The sequence below is a fragment of the Nycticebus coucang genome, chromosome 19 (assembly GCF_027406575.1).
Source record: "Nycticebus coucang isolate mNycCou1 chromosome 19, mNycCou1.pri, whole genome shotgun sequence".
NCBI classification, from domain to species: Eukaryota; Metazoa; Chordata; class Mammalia; order Primates; family Lorisidae; genus Nycticebus; species Nycticebus coucang.
Window position 1 is genome coordinate 23942784 of NC_069798.1, and position 19176 is coordinate 23961959.

The following is a 19176-nucleotide window of genomic DNA, read 5'->3' on the forward strand; positions in this document are numbered from 1 at the left end:
AATTAGATTAGAAAAATTTAATTGTTCTCTTTTGCTGTGATCATGATTCTTCTGTGCATGATTTTGGTAGAGTTGTCAATGTTGAAATGTCTCTTACTAAAATTTACAAGTAATTAAAACCCAGTGATTTGTGATCCTCAAAATGTTCTAAAGTGTTTCATTCTGGTGATCAGTGTTTTTGTTTGTTTTTCCTGTGAGTTTTAAGAATAACTGATTCTTGGGACCTGGGATAGATTAAAAATATAATGTTGGTAAAACTCTTTAGTTTTGAGTTCCTAGATAGGGGTTTCCAACTGTGGCACACTACAGGATATTTAAAATTTTCAAGGGATACACATGAATATAATTAAGTTTAGACCTAACTACTTAATAAATGGAATCAGCTAGGTTTTTAGTTTTGTTTTGGCCCTAGAGGCACAATCAAAAACTTAACTGGAAACACTAAGTCCTATAAAAAAGATTGGGAGACTCGATTCTAGATCATTTGTTGAAAACCTTTTCAAAATGAGAGAACTTTTTTTTTGTTTGTTTTGCTTAGACATATTTTTTTTATCATGAATACATTTATACATATGTGGGGTACAATGTGTTGATTTTTTTATACAATCTGATGTGGTTACATCAAACCAATCAACATAGCCTTTGCCTCATTTACTTGATTATTGTGTAAAGACATTTATGTTCTACACTTGACAGATTGATTTGCACCTTTGAATGGTTTAATAATTATTACTTTTTTTAGTTGAAAATACCATTTAATGGACTAAATGATAACTGTGAAAGGCAAACAAATTTCTAAAGAATTTTCAAAATTAACAAAGCTCTGGCTAGACAGACAAGAAACCACCTGTTTATTTGTCCACATGTAGGCTTGGTATATGTAATTATTATTTTTTTTAATTTTATTTGTATTTATTTATTTACTTACTTTATCATAAGAACATTTGCACTAGACTGTTTATTGCAGTTCAATTTACAATCGCCAAATTGTGGAAACAACCGAAATGCCCACCATTCCAGGAATGATTTAACAAGCTATGGTATATGTATGCTATGGAATACTATTCAGCCACTAAAAAAGATGGCAGCTTTACATCTTCTGTATTAATCTGGATGGAGTGGAAACACATTCTTATTAGCAAAGCATCACAAGAATGGAGAAGAATTCAGTGTACAACTCTGATACGAAGACAATTGATGCTAATACATGGTGGGGGGTGGAGCAATGGGGGAGCGAAGAGAGGGAAGGAGGGAGGGGGTGGGGATCACAGTGTGTGACACATCTCTTGGTGGTGGGACACAATCATAAGAGGGACTTTACCTAACAAAAGCAAGCAGTGTAACTTGGTTCTTTGTACCCTGAATGATTCCTCAACAATAAAAGAAATACAGCATTAAAAAAAAAAAACTTACAGTGATGATTGGTGGTTATGATTTTGAATTAAGTATGTTTCATTTAAAATTGTTTTTTAGTTCTTCTGGGCATCCCACCTTTAAGTGTCCCTTGTGTCAAGAATCAAATTTTACCAGACAGCGTTTACTGGATCACTGTAACAGTAATCACCTATTTCAGATAGTCCCTGTGGTAAGTACACATGTTTAAAGAGTCTTCCTGCTTAGATTAAAGCATGCTGTACCAATTATTTCACCTCATGTACATGAAGGAAGGTGGTTGATTTAAATTTGGTTCAGGGCATTATCAATAGATAAGTATTTGTCAATAAATGATGGATGACTGTGAAGCAAATTGAAACTTAAAATTCCAGTAACATAAAAAGGGAGGTACTTATTTCGAGGTAATACAGGAGAAGAGTGAAATAATGAATGACGAATCAGGAGACTTATTCCATACAGTAGCAGAACCTAACTGTTTTGGGGCCTCGATTTTTGCTCTGTAGTTGCAGACAAGTGGATCCAGTAAGGTGGATCTACTGCAGGTGGAAATACCTGAAAGAAAGAATATAGTCAGTATGTATCTTTTATTGTATTTTGCATAATTTAGTATATGAATGCATAAAGCAAGAAAGGAAAAGAATTATTTGGATACATATTTTTTACAACATTTTGAGGGTATATAAGGAAGTGGCGAGATATCTTTGATGAATAGAGATACAGCTGAGTATAAGATTCCAACATTGTGATCATCTCATTTTGAACATGAGTTTCACAGGTAAGTGTTTTCAACTGTGGATAGAACAGAAGAAACTGAGAGAGAACTTCCCTTTCAGTCAAACATTTTAATATTTACAGTATTGTCTTTAGAAATAAGAATAGAAGGAAAATGTTGTCAATAAGAGTTGATATTTCTAAGCTGTTTTAGTGAATGTACTAGAAAAAATTGTGAAAGAGTATGCCCCAGTAGCTCTTGAGGATGATCTTAAACTTCTAAATGCTATGTAAAAAGACATACCACCTACTTTGCTTATTAGAAGGGGCCAGTTATGGTTTAATAAACTACAAAGAAGTCTCCTGTGAACTTCTAATATTTAAGGGATTTCATTTAGTTTTATATTGGATTTTTTTTTTCGTTTCTGCATCATGTTCAATGTATGATAAACTTTGTCTAGAGTTCAATTGTGAGTTTCTTTTTATGTCTTTTTAGTATGTTAACTATTCACTTTGTAAAGTGTATTTTAATTAGAAACTTAGATAAAATTAAAGTGAATTTTACAGTTTACTTCATTTTCATTTTATAAATAAGGAAGCTAATAGTAATTATGTCACAGTTATTATATAGATCAAATGAGATACTGGGTATGCTGTCGGCAGTGATAATTATCATTACAATTGATATTAAAAGCTTGATATAGTGTTTCTGTTGAAACAGTTTTGTAATTATAGAGCTAAGTAATAGAATGTCTAAGATCTTTTTTTTAAAGATCTCTTTTATTGTGTTAAGATTAGTGTCATTACGGTAATTTGGTTGGGAAATAATTTAGTCATGGAACTTGGCCTTTAGAAATGCTTTTCCATATAGATATTTTTGGTAACATAAGCCTATGTTATTTTAATACTAAATAATTATATAACATATGATTGTTTCTATTTGTTTAATTTGAATCATTCTGTTTCTTACAGACATGTCCTATTTGTGTGTCTCTTCCTTGGGGAGATCCTAGGCAGATAACTAGAAATTTTGTTAGTCATCTGAATCAAAGACATCAGTTTGATTATGGAGAATTTGTGGTAAGTGAATTCTTCATGTTTAAGAAAATACTGTTTAGGGTGGCACCTGTGGCTCAAGGAGTAGGGCGCTGGTCCCATATGCCGTAGGTGGCGGGTTCAAACCCAGCCCCGGTCAAAAACCACAAAAAAAAAAAAAAGAAAAGAAAGAAAATACTGTTTAAATATTCAAGTTAGGGTGGCTCACTGGGTGGGACCTTGGCCCCATATACCAAGGGTGGTGGGTTCGAACCCAACCCTTGCCCAACTGCAATAAAAAATAGCTGCTGGGTGTTGTGGTGGGCACCTATAGTTCCAGCTACTTGGGAGGCTGAGGCAAGAGAATCGCCTAAGCCCAGGAGTTGGAGGTTGCTGTGAGCTGTGATGCTACGGCACTCTACTAAGAGCGATAAAGTGCAACTCTGTCTCTAAATAAATAAATATTAAAGTTAGGTTACATTTTTCAATCTAGACTTGAGTTTTGAGGCAAGTCATATCATAGTGGATGGATTTAAACCTAGTCTTTGGTTGCTAATAATATCGGTGAACTTTAGTTGGTAGGCATGATGCAAATTGAATTTACTTTCTACTTTCTGTACTAGACAGAGAGTTTATAGAGGAAGCTCAAACCCCAAGATTAATAAAATGATTTGTATGAAAATTCTATCTAGATTTAAGGGAAAATTGTACCTGTTAGGGAAGTAAAATTGGTACAACATAGGAAGGAAGATGTATTTCCCATGTAGTGTAAATTGCTCATTAAACCCACTGTAATAGATTTCTCACATCTAGTGTGTGAGACATTCTTTAAAAAAAAAACAAACAAACAAACCAGGTTGAGTTATTTATCAGGATGAGTAAAGTAAGTTATATAATGTAAAAAGGATCCCCAAAGCAAAATGTTGAGTTAATTTCTGCTTCCCAAATGTGTGTGATAATTTGTTCTAAAATTATAACTTGTTTTATTAATTGTGAAGTTGCATATTATTCAATTTCTGTGTAATTAAAACCTTACTTAAGATTAATCTTAACAGAGTGGCTATTTTCCAATTTAGGTAAGCACAGGCGTGTGAAATTCTCAAAATGGCATGAACAAAATCTTTGTCCTTTAATGCTGAATTTTATTTTTTTGCTATCCAATGTTGAAATTACATCAGTCTTGTGGAATTTGCACTTTTTAGTCTCCTGTTTTAAAATAACAATTTAAATGTCTGTAAAATTCAGGTGTACTTTATTGCTTACATCATATTTTATGAAGTAATTGGATTATTATCCTCACTGTAAGAAAGGTTTCTGTGTCTGGAAAACTGTATTTAGAAATACGAAACTATTTTGTGGAGTACTTTGGATCTAATCGTGAGATTGTTTTATCTTGCCATAGAAAAATTTGTAGATTTAAGTCTTTGAGATTGTCAAGTAGAAGCTTTGATACATTTTAAAAGGAAATCCTGACATAAAATTGATAGCAAATAGAATTTTTAAAGTTAAGGAGTAGTTTTATAACTATGACAGGATGAGCTATAGTTTTTAGCTTTACATTATGGTCATGAAGCCATTAGTCTAAACTCAGTTCTACATATGTGTTTATTTTGTGCATTTGTAGTCTTATTTATAAATGCTTGGCTTTGTGATGTTGGTTGGTATTTTTGAGACCATTACTGTACATAATTTTTTTTTTTTTTTACTGTGCAAGTAGCAATTACCTTTATTTAACAGAACAGACTTATTCACAAGTTTAAGTCATTCTTCCCGTGTTGATACAACTACAACCGTGCATAATTTTTACCTTATACATAATGGATTATGAATACCTTTAGGTCAGGGGTTGTGATTTATGGATTTTATATTCATTCCTCTGAACCAGCACAACAAGCAAGAGCCTAATAAATATTTGTTATATAAGTGAAGAAGTGGTATTTACGTTATGAAAATAACCTGGAACAAATACCCTTGCCCAAATGAGGATTAAATTTGCCATCTGACTTAGGCTTTCCAATTCTATAAATCTAAAATTGGTTGCCTTATTTTCTTTAAAATTAGTTTACTTTCAGATATATTTGACATTCTTTTCTAAAGATGACACAAAATGTATTACTTATAATTGTTTGTTACATTTAACTTCACTTTTTTTTTTTTTTTTTAAATTTAAAGAGATGAGATCTTGCTGTGTTGCTCAAACTGTCCTCAAACTTCTACGCCCAAGTGATTCTCCCTTTGAATCCTCCTGAGTAGCTGGGACCACAGACTTACACCACCACTCCTAGCTTTACAGTTGGCTGCACGTTTTTTTTTTGTTTGGTTTTTTTTGTGGTTTTTGGCCGAGGCTGGGTTTGAACCTGCCACCTCTGGCATATGGGACCGGCGCCCTACTCCTTGAGCTACAGGCGCCGCCTTTTTTTTTTTTTGAGACAGAGTCTCACTATGTCACACTTGGTAGAGTGCTGTGGCGTTACAGCTCACAGCAAGCTCAAACTCTTGGGCTTAAGCAATTCTCTTGCCTCAGCCACAATGCCTGGCCATTTTTTGGTTGCAGTTGTCATTGTTGTTTAGCCCAAACCTGCCGGCCTCAGTGCATGTGGCTAGCCCCCTACTCACTGAGCTATGGGCACCGACACAGTTGATTGTACTTTTTGATTAATGACTTATCATAAGGCACTACTGTAAGTCTGAAATTTAATTCTTTGCTTATCCTATTAGCTATTCCTAAATAATTACAAGTGAACTCAATTTTTATCAAAGTTCAGGTATTTAAATCTCATATTTTATTTTATTTTTCAACAACTATTGTCTGTTATATTTTATTTATTTATTTTTTTTATTAAATCATAGCTGTGTACATTGATATGATCATGGGGCATCATACACTCGATTCATAGACCATTTGACACATTTTCATCACAGTGGTTAACATAGCCTTCCTGGCATCATCTCAGTTACTGTGCCAAGACATTTACATTCTACATTTACCAAGTTTTCGCAAATACCCCTGTAAGATGCACCACAGGTATAATCCCACCAATACCCATCCCTCTACCCACCCCTCCCTTCCCTCCCCTCCCTTTCCCACTTCCCCCTATTGTTATGTTGTAACTGGGTTATAGCTTTCATGTGAAAGCCCCAAATTAGTTTCATAGTAGGGCTGAGTACATTGGGTACTTTTTCTTCCATTCTTAAGATACTTTACTTTAAGAAGAATATGTTCCAGCTCCATCCATGTAAACATGAAAGAGGTAAAGTCTCCATCTTTCTTTAAGGCTGCATAATATTCCATGGTGTACATATACCATAATTAATTAATCCATTCGTGGATCGATGGGCACTTGGGCTTTTTCCATGACTTAGCAATTATGAATTGGGCTGCAATAAACATTCTGGTACAAATATCTTTGTTATGTTGTGATTTTTGGTCTTCTGGGTATATGCCCAGCAGAGGAATTACAGAATTGAATGGCAGATCTATTTTTAGATCTCTGAGTGTTCTCCATATATCTTTCCAAAAGGAATGTATTAATTTGCATTCCCACCAGCAGTGCAGAAGTGTTCCCTTTTCTCCACATCCACGCCAACATCTCTGGTCTTGAGATTTTGTGATATAGGCTAGTCTCACTGGGGTTAGATGATATCTCAAAGTAGTTTTGATTTGCATTTCTCTGATGATTAAAGATGATGAGCATTTTTTCATATGTCTGAAGGCCGTGCGCCTGTCTTCTTCAGAGAAGTTTCTCTTCAAATCCCTTGCCCAGCCTGCGATGGGATCCCTTGTTTTTTTCTTGCTGATGCGTTTGAGTTCTCTGTGGATTCTGGTTATTAAACCTTTGTCAGAGATATACCCTGCAAATATCTTCTCCCATTCTGAGGGCTGTTTGCTTGCTTTACTTACTGTGTTCTTGGCTGTGCAGAAGGTTTTTAGTTTGATCAAGTCCCAGTAGTGTATTTTTGAAGCTGCTTCAATTGCCCAGGGGGTCCTCCTCATAAAATACTCGCCCAGACCAATTTCTTCAAGGGTTTTCCCTGCACTCTTTCTTAGTATTTTTATAGTTTCATGTCTTAAGTTTAAATCTTTAATCTAATGAGAGTCTATCTTAGTTAATGGTGAAAGGTGTGGGTCCAATTTCAGTCTTCTGCAGGTTGCCAGCCAGTTCACCCAGCACCATTTGTTAAATAGGGAATCTTTTTCTCCACTGAATATTTTTAATTGGCTTGTCAAAGATCAAATAACTTTAAGTAGCTGGATTCATCTCTTGGTTCTCTATTCTGTTCCAGATATCTACTTCTCTGTTTTTGTGCCAATACCATGCTGTTTTGATCACTATTGATTTGTAGTAAAGTCTGAGGTATGGTAGTGTGATTCCTCCTGCTGTGTTTTTATTTCTGAGTAATGTCTTGGCTATTTGAGGTTTTTTCTGATTCCATATAAAACGAAGTATTGTTTTTTCAAGATCTTTAAAGTATGACAGCGGAGCTTTAATAGGGAGTGCGTTGAAATTATATATTGCTTTGGGTAGTATGGATATTTTAATAATGTTGATTATTCCCAGCCATGAGCATGGTATGTTTTTCCATTTGTTAACATTTTCAGCTATTTCTTTTCTTAGAGTTTCATAGTTCTCTTTATAGAGATCTTTCACGTCTTTTGTTAGGTAAATTCCCAAATATTTCATCTTCTTTGGCACTACTGTGAATGGGATAGAGTCCATAACTGTTTTTTCAACTTGACTGTTGTTGGTGTATATAAAGGCTACCGATTTATGGATGTTGATTTTGTAACCTGAGACGCTGCTGTATTCCTTGATCACTTCTAGGAGTTTTGTAGTAGAGTCCCTAGTGTTTTCCAGATACACAATCATATCATCTGCGAAGAGCGAAAGTTTGATCTCTTCTGACCCTATATGGATACCCTTGATCGCCTTTTCTTCCCTAATTGCGGTGGCTAAAACTTCCATTACAATGTTGAAAAGCAATGGAGACAATGGGCAGCCTTGTCTGGTTCCTGATCTGAGTGGAAATGATTCCAATTTAACTCCGTTCAATATGATATTGGCTGTGGGTTTGCTGTAGATGGCCTCTATCAGTTTAAGAAATGTCCCTTCTAGACCAATTTTCTTTAGTGTTCTGATCATGAAGGCATGCTGGACATTATCAAAAGCTTTTTCTGCATCGATTGAGAGAATCATATGGTCTTTGTTTTTTAATTTGTTTATGTGCTGAATTACATTTATAGATTTACGGATATTGAACCAGCCTTGAGACCCTGGGATAAAACCAACTTGGTCATGGTGTATAATTTGTTTTTTTTTTTTTTTTTGTAGAGACAGAGTCTCACTTTACTGCCCTCCGGTAGAGTGCTGTGGCCTCACACAGCTCACAGCAACCTCTAACTCTTGGGCTTACGCGATTCTCTTGCCTCAACCTCCCGAGCAGCTGGGACTACAGGCGCCCGCCACAACGCCCGACTATTTTTTTGTTGCAGTTTGGCCGGGGCTGGGTTCGAACCCACCACCCTTGGCATATGGGGCTGGCGCCCTACTCACTGAGCCACAGACGCAATTTGTTTGATGTGTTACTGGATTCTGTGTGTTAGGATCTTGTTGAGTATTTTTGCATCTATATTCATTAGTGATATTGGTCTATAATTTTCTTTTCTTGTTGGGTCTTTTCCTGGTTTGGGGATCAGGGTGATGTTTGCTTGATGGAACGTGTTGGGTAGTCTTCCTTCTTTTTCTACCTTTTGGAACAAGTTGACTTAAATATAGGTACTAATTCCTCTTTAAAGGTTTGGTAGAATTCTGACATGAAACCGTCTGGTCCCAGGCTTTTCTTTTTAGGGAGGTTTTGTATAGTTGATGCTATTTCTGTACTTGATATGGGCCTGTTCAGTATTTCCACTTGATTCTGGCTAAGTCTTGGAAGGTGAGTGCTTCCAAGTATCGGTCAATTTCCTTCAGATTTTCATATTTCTGAGAATAAATTCCTTAAGGATTTTTTTGATTTCTGATAAGTCTGTTGTTATTTCGTCTTTGTTGTTTCTGATTGATGATATTAGAGATTTTACTCTTTTTTTTTTCTGATTAGGTTGGCCGGAGGTTTATCTATTTTATTGACCTTTTCAAAAAACCAGCTTTTTGATGCTGATCTGTTGTATTATTCTTTTGTTTTCAATTTCATTTAATTCTGCTCTAATTTTGGTTATTTCTTTTCTTCTACTGGGTTTGGGGTTGGAATGTTCTTCCTTTTCCAGTTGCTTGAGATGTCCCATTAAGTTGTTAACTTCCTCTCTTTCCATTCTCCTGAGGAAGGCTTGCGGATTTCCCTCTCAGAACTGCCTTTGCGGTGTCCCAGAGGTTCTGATAGTTTGTGTCTTCCTTGTCGTTTTGTTCCAAAAAATTGGCGATTCCTTTCTTAATCTCATCTTTGACCCAGCTATCATTCAGCATAAGGTTATTTAACTTCCATGTTTTTGTATGAGTATGCAGATTCCTGTTTTTTTTTTTTTTTATTTAAGCAATGAGAATAATTTATTGACTTGGGCAACTGGAAAATTCATAGGTATTTTAGATGTGGTTTGATCCTCATTTTCATTTTTTTTTTTTTAAACAAATTCAAGTATTTATGAACGTTCCTAATACTTCATTTTAGATACTGGCAGATCAAATTCACAAATAATGAATAAATATGCAAAATATTTGAATTACATATACAGAATGGTGTATCCAGCATTTAGAGATTCAAATATTTTTTTTTCATTTTTTTTTTATTAAATCATAACTGTATACATTGATATGATCATGGGGCATCATACACTCGCTTCATAGACCATTTGACACATTTTTATCACAATGGTTAACATAGCCTTTCCGGTGTTATCTCAGTTACTGTGCCAAAACATTTACATTCTACATTTACGAAGTTTCGCAAATACCCCTATAAGATGCACCACAGGTGTGATCCCACCGATCCCCCTCCCTCCATCCACCCCTCTCCTTCTCCCTTTCCCAGTTCCCCCTATTGTTAGGTTGTAACCGGGTTATAGCTTTCATGTGAGAACCCCAAATTAGTTTCATAGTAGGGCTGAGTACATTGGGTACTTTTTCTTCCATTCTTGAGATACTTTACTAAGAAGAGTATGTTCCAGCTCCATCCATGTAAACATGAAAGAGGTAAAGTCTCCATCTTTCTTTAAGGCTGCATAGTATTCCATGGTGTACATATACCACAATTTATTAATCCGTTCGCAGATCGATGGGCACTTGGGCTTTTCCCATGACTTAGCAATTATGAATTGGGCTGCAATAAACATTCTGGTACAAATATCTTTGTTATGTTGTGATTTTTGGTCTTCTGGGTATATGACCAGCAGAGGGATTACAGGATTGAATGGCAGATCTATTTTTAGATCTCTGAGTGTTCTCCATATATCTTTCCAAAAGGAATGTATTAATTTGCATTCCCACCAGCAGTGCAGAAGTGTTCCCTTTTCTCCGCATCCACGCCAACATCTCTGGTCTTGAGATTTTGTGATACAGGCTAGTCTCAGTGGAGTTAGATGATACCTCAAAGTAGTTTTGATTTGCATTTCTCTGATGATTAAAGATGATGAGCATTTTTTCATATGTCTGAAGGCCGTGCGCCTGTCTTCTTCAGAGAAGTTTCTCTTCAAATCCCTTGCCCAGCCTGCGATGGGATCCCTTGTTTTTTTCTTGCTGATGCGTTTGAGTTCTCTGTGGATTCTGGTTATTAAACCTTTGTCAGAGATATACCCTGCAAATATCTTCTCCCATTCTGAGGGCTGTTTGTTTGCTTTACTTACAGTGTTCTTGGCTGTGCAGAAGCTTTTTAGTTTGATCAAGTCCCAGTAGTGTATTTTTGAAGCTGCTTCAGTTGCCCGGGGGGTTCTCTTCATGAAATACTCGCCCAGACCAATTTCTTCAAGGGTTTTCCCTGCATTCTCCTCTAGTATTTTTATAGTTTCATGTCTTAAGTTTAAATCTTTAATCCAATGAGAGTCCATCTTAGTTAATGGTGAAAGGCGTGGGTCCAATTTCAGTCTTCTGCAGGTTGCCAGCCAGTTCACCCAGCACCATTTGTTAAATAGGGAATCTTTTCCCCACTGAATGTTTTTAATTGGCTTGTCAAAAATCAAATAGTGGTAAGTAGCTGGATTCATCTCTTGGTTCTCTATTCTGTTCCAGATATCTACTTCTCTGTTTTTGTGCCAATACCCTGCTGTTTTGATCACTATCAATTTGTAGTATAGTCTGAGGTCTGGTAGCGTAATTCCTCCTGCTTTGTTTTTATTTCTGAGTAATGTCTTGGCTATTCGAGGGTTTTTCTGATTCCATATAAAACGAAGTATTGTTTTTTCAAGATCTTTCAAATATGACAGTGGAACTTTAATAGGGAGTGCGTTGAAATTATATATTGCTTTGGGTAGTATGGACATTTTGGTAATGTTGATTCTTCCCAGCCATGAGCATGGTATGTTTTTCCATTTGTTAATATTTTCAGCTATTTCTTTTCTTAGAGTTTCATAGTTCTCTTTATAGAGATCTTTCATGTCTTTTGTTAGGTAAATTCCCAAATATTTCATCTTCTTTGGCACTACTGTGAATGGGATAGAGTCCTTAACTGCTTTTTCAACTTGACTGTTGTTGGTGTATATAAAGGCTACCGATTTATGGATGTTGATTTTGTAACCTGAGACGCTGCTGTATTCCTTGATCACTTCTAGGAGTTTTGTAGTAGAGTCCCTAGTGTTTTCCAGATACACAATCATATCATCTGCGAAGAGCGAAAGTTTGATCTCTTCTGACCCTATATGGATACCCTTGATCGCCTTTTCTTCCCTAATTGCGGTGGCTAAAACTTCCATTACAATGTTGAAAAGCAATGGAGACAATGGGCAGCCTTGTCTGGTTCCTGATCTGAGTGGAAATGATTCCAATTTAACTCCATTCAATATGATATTGGCTGTGGGTTTGCTGTAGATGGCCTCTATCAGTTTAAGAAAAGTCCCTTCTACACCAATTTTCTTTAGTGTTCTGATCATGAAGGGATGCTGGACATTATCAAAAGCTTTTTCTGCATCAATTGAGAGAATCATATGGTCTTTGTTTTTTAATTTGTTTATGTGCTGAATTACATTTATAGATTTAGGGATATTGAACCAGCCTGGAGACCCTGGGAGAAAACCAACTTGGTCATGATGTATAATTTGCTTGATGTGTTGCTGGATTCTGTTTGTTAGGATCTTGTTGAATATTTTTGCATCTATATTCATGAGTGATATTGGTCTGTAATTTTCTTTTCTTGTTGCGTCTTTTCCTGGTTTGGGGATCAGGGTGATGTTTCTTTCATAGAACATGTTGGGTAGTCTTCCTTCTTTTTGTACCTTTTGGAACAGGTTGAGTAATATAGGTACTAATTCCTCTTTAAAGGTTTGGTAGAATTCTGACGTGAAACCATCTGGTCCCGGGCTTTTCTTTTTAGGGAGGTTTTGTATACTTGATGCTATTTCTGAACTTGATATGGGTCTGTTCAACATTTCCACTTGATTCTGGTTAAGTCTTGGAAGGTGGCGTGCTTCCAAGTATGGGTCAATTTCCTTCAGATTTTCATATTTCTGAGAATAAAGTTTCTTGTAATATTCATTAAGGATTTTTTGGATTTCTGATGAGTCTGTTGTTATTTCGTCTTTGTTGTTTCTGATTGATGATATTAGAGATTTTACTCTTTTTTTCCTGATTAGGTTGGCCAGAGGTTTATCTATTTTATTGACCTTTTCAAAAAACCAGCTTTTGATTTATTGATCTGTTGTATTATTCTTTTGTTTTCAATTTCATTTAATTCTGCTCTAATTTTGGTTATTTCTTTTCTTCTACTGGGTTTGGGGTTGGAATGTTCTTCCTTTTCCAGTTGCTTGAGATGTCACATTAAGTTGTTAACTTCCTCTCTTTCCGTTCTCTTGAGGAAGGCTTGCAGTGCTATCAATTTCCCTCTTAGAACTGCCTTTGCGGTGTCCCAGAGGTTCTGATAGTTCGTGTCTTCATTGTTGTTTTGTTCCAAAAAATTGGCGATTTCTTTTTAATCTCTTCTCTGACCCAGCTATCATTCAGCATAAGGTTATTTAACTTCCATGTTTTTGTGTGAGTATGCAGATTCCTGTTGTTACTCAATTCAAGTTTTATTCCATCATGGAATAATTTCTATTCCTTTAAATTTACTGAGGTTAGACTTGTGACCTAAAATGTGGTCAATTTTGGAGTAAGTTCCGTGGGCTGATGAGAAGTACGTGTATTCAGTTTTGTTGGGATGAAATGTTCTGTAGATGTCTGCTAAACCTAAATATTGGATGGTTAGGTTTAAATCTAAGAGTTGCTCAGCTTCTTGCTGGAGGATCGATCCAACACTGCCAAAGGAGTGTTGAAATCTCCGACGATTATGGAGCTGGAGGAAATCAAGTTACTCATGTCAGAGTTTCTCTTATATCTGTTAGAGTTTCTCTTATAAATTGAGGTGCATTCTGGTTGGGTGCATAGATGTTAATAATTGAGATCGCATCATATTGAGTATTACCCTTAACAAATATGAAGTGACCATTCTTGTCCTTCCTTACTTTTGTTGGTTTAAAGCCTACTGTATCTGCAAATAAAATTGCAACACTTGCTTTTTTCTGATTACCATTTGCCTGAAATATGGATGACCATCCTTTCACCCTGAGTCTGTATTTGTCTTTTAAGTGAAGATGTGACTCTTGTATGCAACAAATATCTGGCTTGAGTTTTTGTATCCAGTCAGCTAACCTATGCCTCTTTAGAGGACAGTTTAAGCCATTCACATTGATGGAGAGTATTGATAAGTCTGGTGGAATTTTGGGTATCGAGTTTTTCAAAGGTCCAGTGGACATTTTTAATCCTTTCCCAGTGTGGAAGTTGGAGTTTGATCCGAAGTTTCTGAGTGAGTTTACTTTTGTGGTATAGGATTGGGTTGGTCATTGTGGAGGATAGGTCTGATAATATCCTGAGGAGCTGGTTTACTTATGGCAAATTTTTTCAACATATGAATGTCATTGAAGTATTTAATTTCTCCATCATAGATGAAACTCAGTTTAGCTGGATACAAGATCCTGGGTTGAAAGTTATTTTGCTTTAGGAGATTAAAAGTTGATGACCACTCTCTTCTGGCTTGAAAAGTTTCAGCAGAGAGATCTGCAGTTATTCTAATATTCTTACCTTTGTACGTAATAGTTTTCTTTCGCCGGGCTGCTTTGAGAATCTTCTCTTTCATGTGAACTTTAGTGAAGCTAATTATGATATGTCTGGGGGATGACTTATTGGGGTTGAAACATGCTGGGGTTCTGAAGCTGTCTGCTATCTGAATTTCAGATTCTCTAGGCATGTCTGGAAAATTTTCTTTCATAATTTCATGCAGAAGGGCCTCTGTGCCCTTCGAGGCCACTTCATCATTCTCAGAAATCCTAATAATTTGTATATTGCTTTTTTTCAAATTATCTGAGAGCTCTCTGAGTGAGTGATCCGTTTTTGCTCTCCATTTGTCTTCCTCTTTGAGAGATTGGGAGTGTTTGAAGACTTTATCTTCAATGTCAGAAATCCTTTCTTCTGTTTGCTGCATTCTGTTACTGAGGGATTCTACTGTATTTTTCATATCTTTTTGGGCTGTAAATTCTTGCTTCAGTGTGTCTAAGTCTTTGGTGGTTTTGTCTTTAAATTCGTTAAATTCTTGAGACAACTTTTGAATTTCTCCTCGAATTCCTAATTCCATTTTATTAATCTTGTCTGCAATCCAAATTCTGAATTCGATTTCTGACATCTCAGGCAGTTGTTTATGAATGGGATCTTCAATCATATCTGCCTTATCTTTTCTTTGGGGGGTTGATCTATTCTGGTTATTCATGTTACCAGAGTTTTTCCGCTGATTCCGCCCCATAGTTATTTTACTCCCTTTCATTTTTCCCCTGGGGCTTTATCAAGGGCTCATACAGTGTTGTGGCCTGAGAAACTGGGGCCCTGTCTGGTGTGGTGGAGCAAAGTGGTTCTGTCTTGTTTTCAGCTCGTTTCTGTTCAATCCTATTGCAACTTCTACTCTGGCTTGAAGTCTCAGCTGTGTGGAAAAATCAGCAATTAAGTCACCCCACCTGCCCACCTGTGGCCCCAGTTGGAAAAGGAGAATCAAACCTTCCTACAACCACACACCCAGGGTACCGCCTGAAAAGTCCTCAGTCTATTAGCCCAGTTCAAAAGGTCCAAATCAACTGTCTCAATCGGCACCTGTCTCAGGTGGGAGAGTTCAAGAGGTCTCTGGGAACTGGATCACAGGGGCCTGGTGACTCCTCTGACACGGCTCATCCCAATGCAGCATGGAGTCAGGAGGAGCCACCCAGCAAACAGAGCAGTCTGGGAAGGTTGACATCTCCTCCCCCACTTTGCCCCTCCGTCCGACCCAGTCACTGGTATCTCTGCAGATGGCTAACCCAGTTGCCTGCAGTGAACAGACACTCCAGGGGTTTGCACCTGCCTGAATCGCAAGGAAGTCTGCCAGGCCCCCGCAGACTGCCGCTATTTAGCAGGAGGAGATGGGGCCTGACATCTTTGAGTGCTTGATGCAGGTGATGGGAAGGAGGTGTTCACTGAGGCTTAGCCCCGTCCCTGATGGATGCTGTTAACAGAACAGAACAGACAACTTTGCAGGGTTCTGTCTCTCTTCCTGCCGAAATTGCCTACAGAAGACGGACTGTTTTGAGTTCAAACGTTTTTGCTGCTGGAGGTTTGTGTCCTCTTTGCTGCTGAAGGTTTGCGTCCGATCACCTCTCTGGGTCGGCCCCGCCCTGGAAGCTTCCTGGGTTTGTGAGCAGTGTCAGGAAATCCCCCGCTCACCGGTGGCCTCCTCTGGTTGCCCAGGGAGACAGGGGGTGTGGCCTCAGAATATCCAGAAGTGAGCCGTTCTGCCATTAATGAAAAAACGGCTGTTGCTCTGCCTCCAGGGAACTGCCGCTCTGGTGTGGGCACTCAGCCGACCCTTTTCTCCTCTGTCTCACGCCCCAGAGTCAGCACTGAGCAGCTGCAGTTTATGCTGGGTCCACACCCCTCGAGAGATCCCCCAAGAATCCGAACTCTTAGGGGACAGGCCCCCAGACCCCGAGTGGGAGTGGAGGGGAAGCTAGAGTTTCATTCAGTTTTATGCCCAGCCGTATTGTTGCCCGCCTGGGGAGGGCTGTTGCACCACACCGCAGGGAAGTGCCACCAAGGCTTGATTTCCCCTCAGCAGAGTGCCCTCTCCTCGCTCACGTGTCTCAGAGTCAGCGCTGACCTGATGCAGCTCGGGCACTGTGCACTCCCATCGAGAAATCACCCAAGGATCCGAGCTCCTGGGGGATAGGCCTCCAGACCCCGAGTGAGAGTAGGGGCGCTCAGCGGGGAAGCTAGAGTTTTATTCAGTTTTGTGCCTGGCCGTAATGTTGCCCAGGGAGGGCTGCTGCACCGCACGACAGGGAAGTGCCACCGAGGCGTGACTCCCCCTCAGCCCGGTGCCCTGTCCTCATTCGCGTGCCTCAGAGTCAATGCTGACCAGTCGCAACTCGGGGACTGTCCACTCCCCTTGAGAAATCACTCAAGAATCCGAACTCCTGGGGGACAGGCCTCCAGACCTCAGCGGAAGGGGAGTGTTGGGGATTCAGGGTTGCCGGCAAAGGATTTTTAAAGTTTTATTCAGTTTTATGCCTGGCAGGAGAACGCCACGACACCCCAGTAGGAGAGGTAGGTCCAGTTTTCAGAAGGTCTCTCCCGTGGAGTGTAGTGGGAGGGCCTTTAATTTCTGCCCGTTTGTTTAATTGTGGGGCTCTTGAGCCTGTCTCATGGGGGAGGGGGACTCCCGTCCGCTTGGTGGTGGATTTTGTACCTTTTGTTTGCGTCCTTGTGATCACAGCTTGCCTCAGAGGTGTTGATGTGCGTTCTTCAACCTTCTTTCTGGGTATGGCTCAAGTCCACCAGGATACTTACTAAATTCCTGTCCCTTAACTCTCCTTCTGGACGGGAGCCTCTGTTGAAAGCTGGCTTCAGTCCGCCATCTTGTCTCCCTCCGCAGATTCCTGTTGTTACTTAGTTCAAGTTTTATTCCATGATGGTCCGAGAAGATGCAAGGAATAATTTCTATTCCTTTAAATTTACTGAGGTTAGACTTGTGACCTAAAATGTGGTCAATTTTGGAGTAAGTTCCGTGGGCTGATGAGAAGAATGTGTATTCAGTTTTGTTGGGATGAAATGTTCTGTAGATGTCTGCTAAATCTAAGTATTGGATGGTTAGGTTTAAATGTAAGATTTCTTTGCTCAGCTTCTTGCTGGAGGATCGATCCAACACTGCCAAAGGAGTGTTGAAATCTCCGACGATTATGGAGCTGGAAATCAAGTTACTCATGTCTGTTAGAGTTTCTCTTATATATTGAGGTGCATTCTGGTTGGGTGCATAGATGTTAATAATTGAGATCGCATCATATTGAGTATTACCCTTAACAAATATGAAGTGACCATTCTTGTCCTTCCTTACTTTTGTTGGTTTAAAGCCTACTGTATCTGCAAATAAAATTGCAACACTTGCTTTTTTCTGATTACCATTTGCCTGAAATATGGATGACCATCCTTTCACCCTGAGTCTGTATTTGTCTTTTAAGTGAAGATGTGACTCTTGTATGCAACAAATATCTGGCTTGAGTTTTTGTTATCTAGTCAGCTAACCTGTGCCTCTTTAGAGGGCAGTTTAAGCTTTTTACATTAATGGAGAGTATTGATAAGTCTGGTGGAATTTTGGGTATTGAGTTTTTCAAAGGTCCAGTGGACATTTTTAATCCTTTCGCCAGTGTGGAAGTTGGAGTTTGATCCGAAGTTTCTGAGTGAGTTTACTTTTGTGGTATCGGATTGGGTTGCTTATTGTGGTCTGAGAATATCCTGAAGAGCTGGTTTACTTATGGCAAATTTTTTCAACATACGAATGTCATTAAAGTATTTAATTTCTCCATCATAAATGAAACTCAGTTTAGCTGGATACAAGATCCTGGGTTGAAAGTGATTTTGCTGTAGGAGGTTAAAAGTCGATGACCACCCTCTTCTGGCTTGAAAAGTTTCAGCAAAGAGATCTGCAGTTATTCTAATATTCTTTCCTTTGTACGTAATGGTTTTCTGTCGCCGGGCTGCTTTGAGAATCTTCTCTTTCATGTTAACTTTAGTGAAGCTAATTATGATATGCCTGGGGGATGAGGTATTGGAGTTGAATTGTGCTGGGGTTCTGAAGCTGTCTGCTATCTGAATTTCAGATTCTCTAGGCATGTCTGGAAAATTTTCTTTCATAATTTCATGCAGAAGGGCCTCTGTGCCCATCGAGGCCACTTCATCATTCTCAGAAATCCCAATTATTCGTATATTGCTTTTCTTTGAATTATCCCAGAGTTCTCTGAGTGAGTGATCCATTTTTGCTCTCCATTTCTCTTCCTCTTTGAGAGATTGGGAGCGTTTGAAGACTATCTTCAATGTCAGAAATCCTCTCTTCTGCTTGCTCCATTCTGTTACTGAGGGATTCTACTGTATTTTTCATATCTTTGAGGGCTGTAAATTCTTGCTTCAGTGTGTCTAAGACTTTGGTGGTTTTGTCTTTAAATTCGTTAAATTCTTGAGACAACTTTTGAATTTCTCCTCGAATTCCTAATTCCATTTTATTAATCTTGTCTGCAATCCAAATTGTGAATTTGATTTCTAACATCTCAGCCAGTTTTTTATGAATGGGATCGTCAATCACATCTGCCGTATCTTTTCTTGGGGGGGTTGATCTATTCTGGTTATTCATGTTACCAGAGTTTTTCCGCTGATTCTGCCCTATGGTTATTTTACTCCCTTTGATTTTTCCCCTGGGGCTTTATCGAGGCCCCGTAGTACAGTGTTGTGGCCTGGGAAACTGGGGCTCTGTCTTGTGTGGTGGGACGAAGTTGTTCTGTGTTGTTGTCAGCTGGTTTCT

General features: G+C 38.4%; 1 protein-coding gene across 2 annotated transcripts in view; it reads left to right on the plus strand.

The window, feature by feature from the left end:
* The window catches only part of RNF138 (ring finger protein 138), a 44231-nt gene that overhangs the window by 22162 nt on the left and 2893 nt on the right, over positions 1-19176 (plus strand). For both annotated transcript variants that reach the window (XM_053571688.1, XM_053571689.1), the window contains exons 6-7: positions 1474-1585; positions 3079-3186. In XM_053571688.1, the coding sequence (XP_053427663.1) occupies positions 1474-1585; positions 3079-3186 (220 nt within the window). The remainder of the gene's footprint in view (positions 1-1473; positions 1586-3078; positions 3187-19176) is intronic.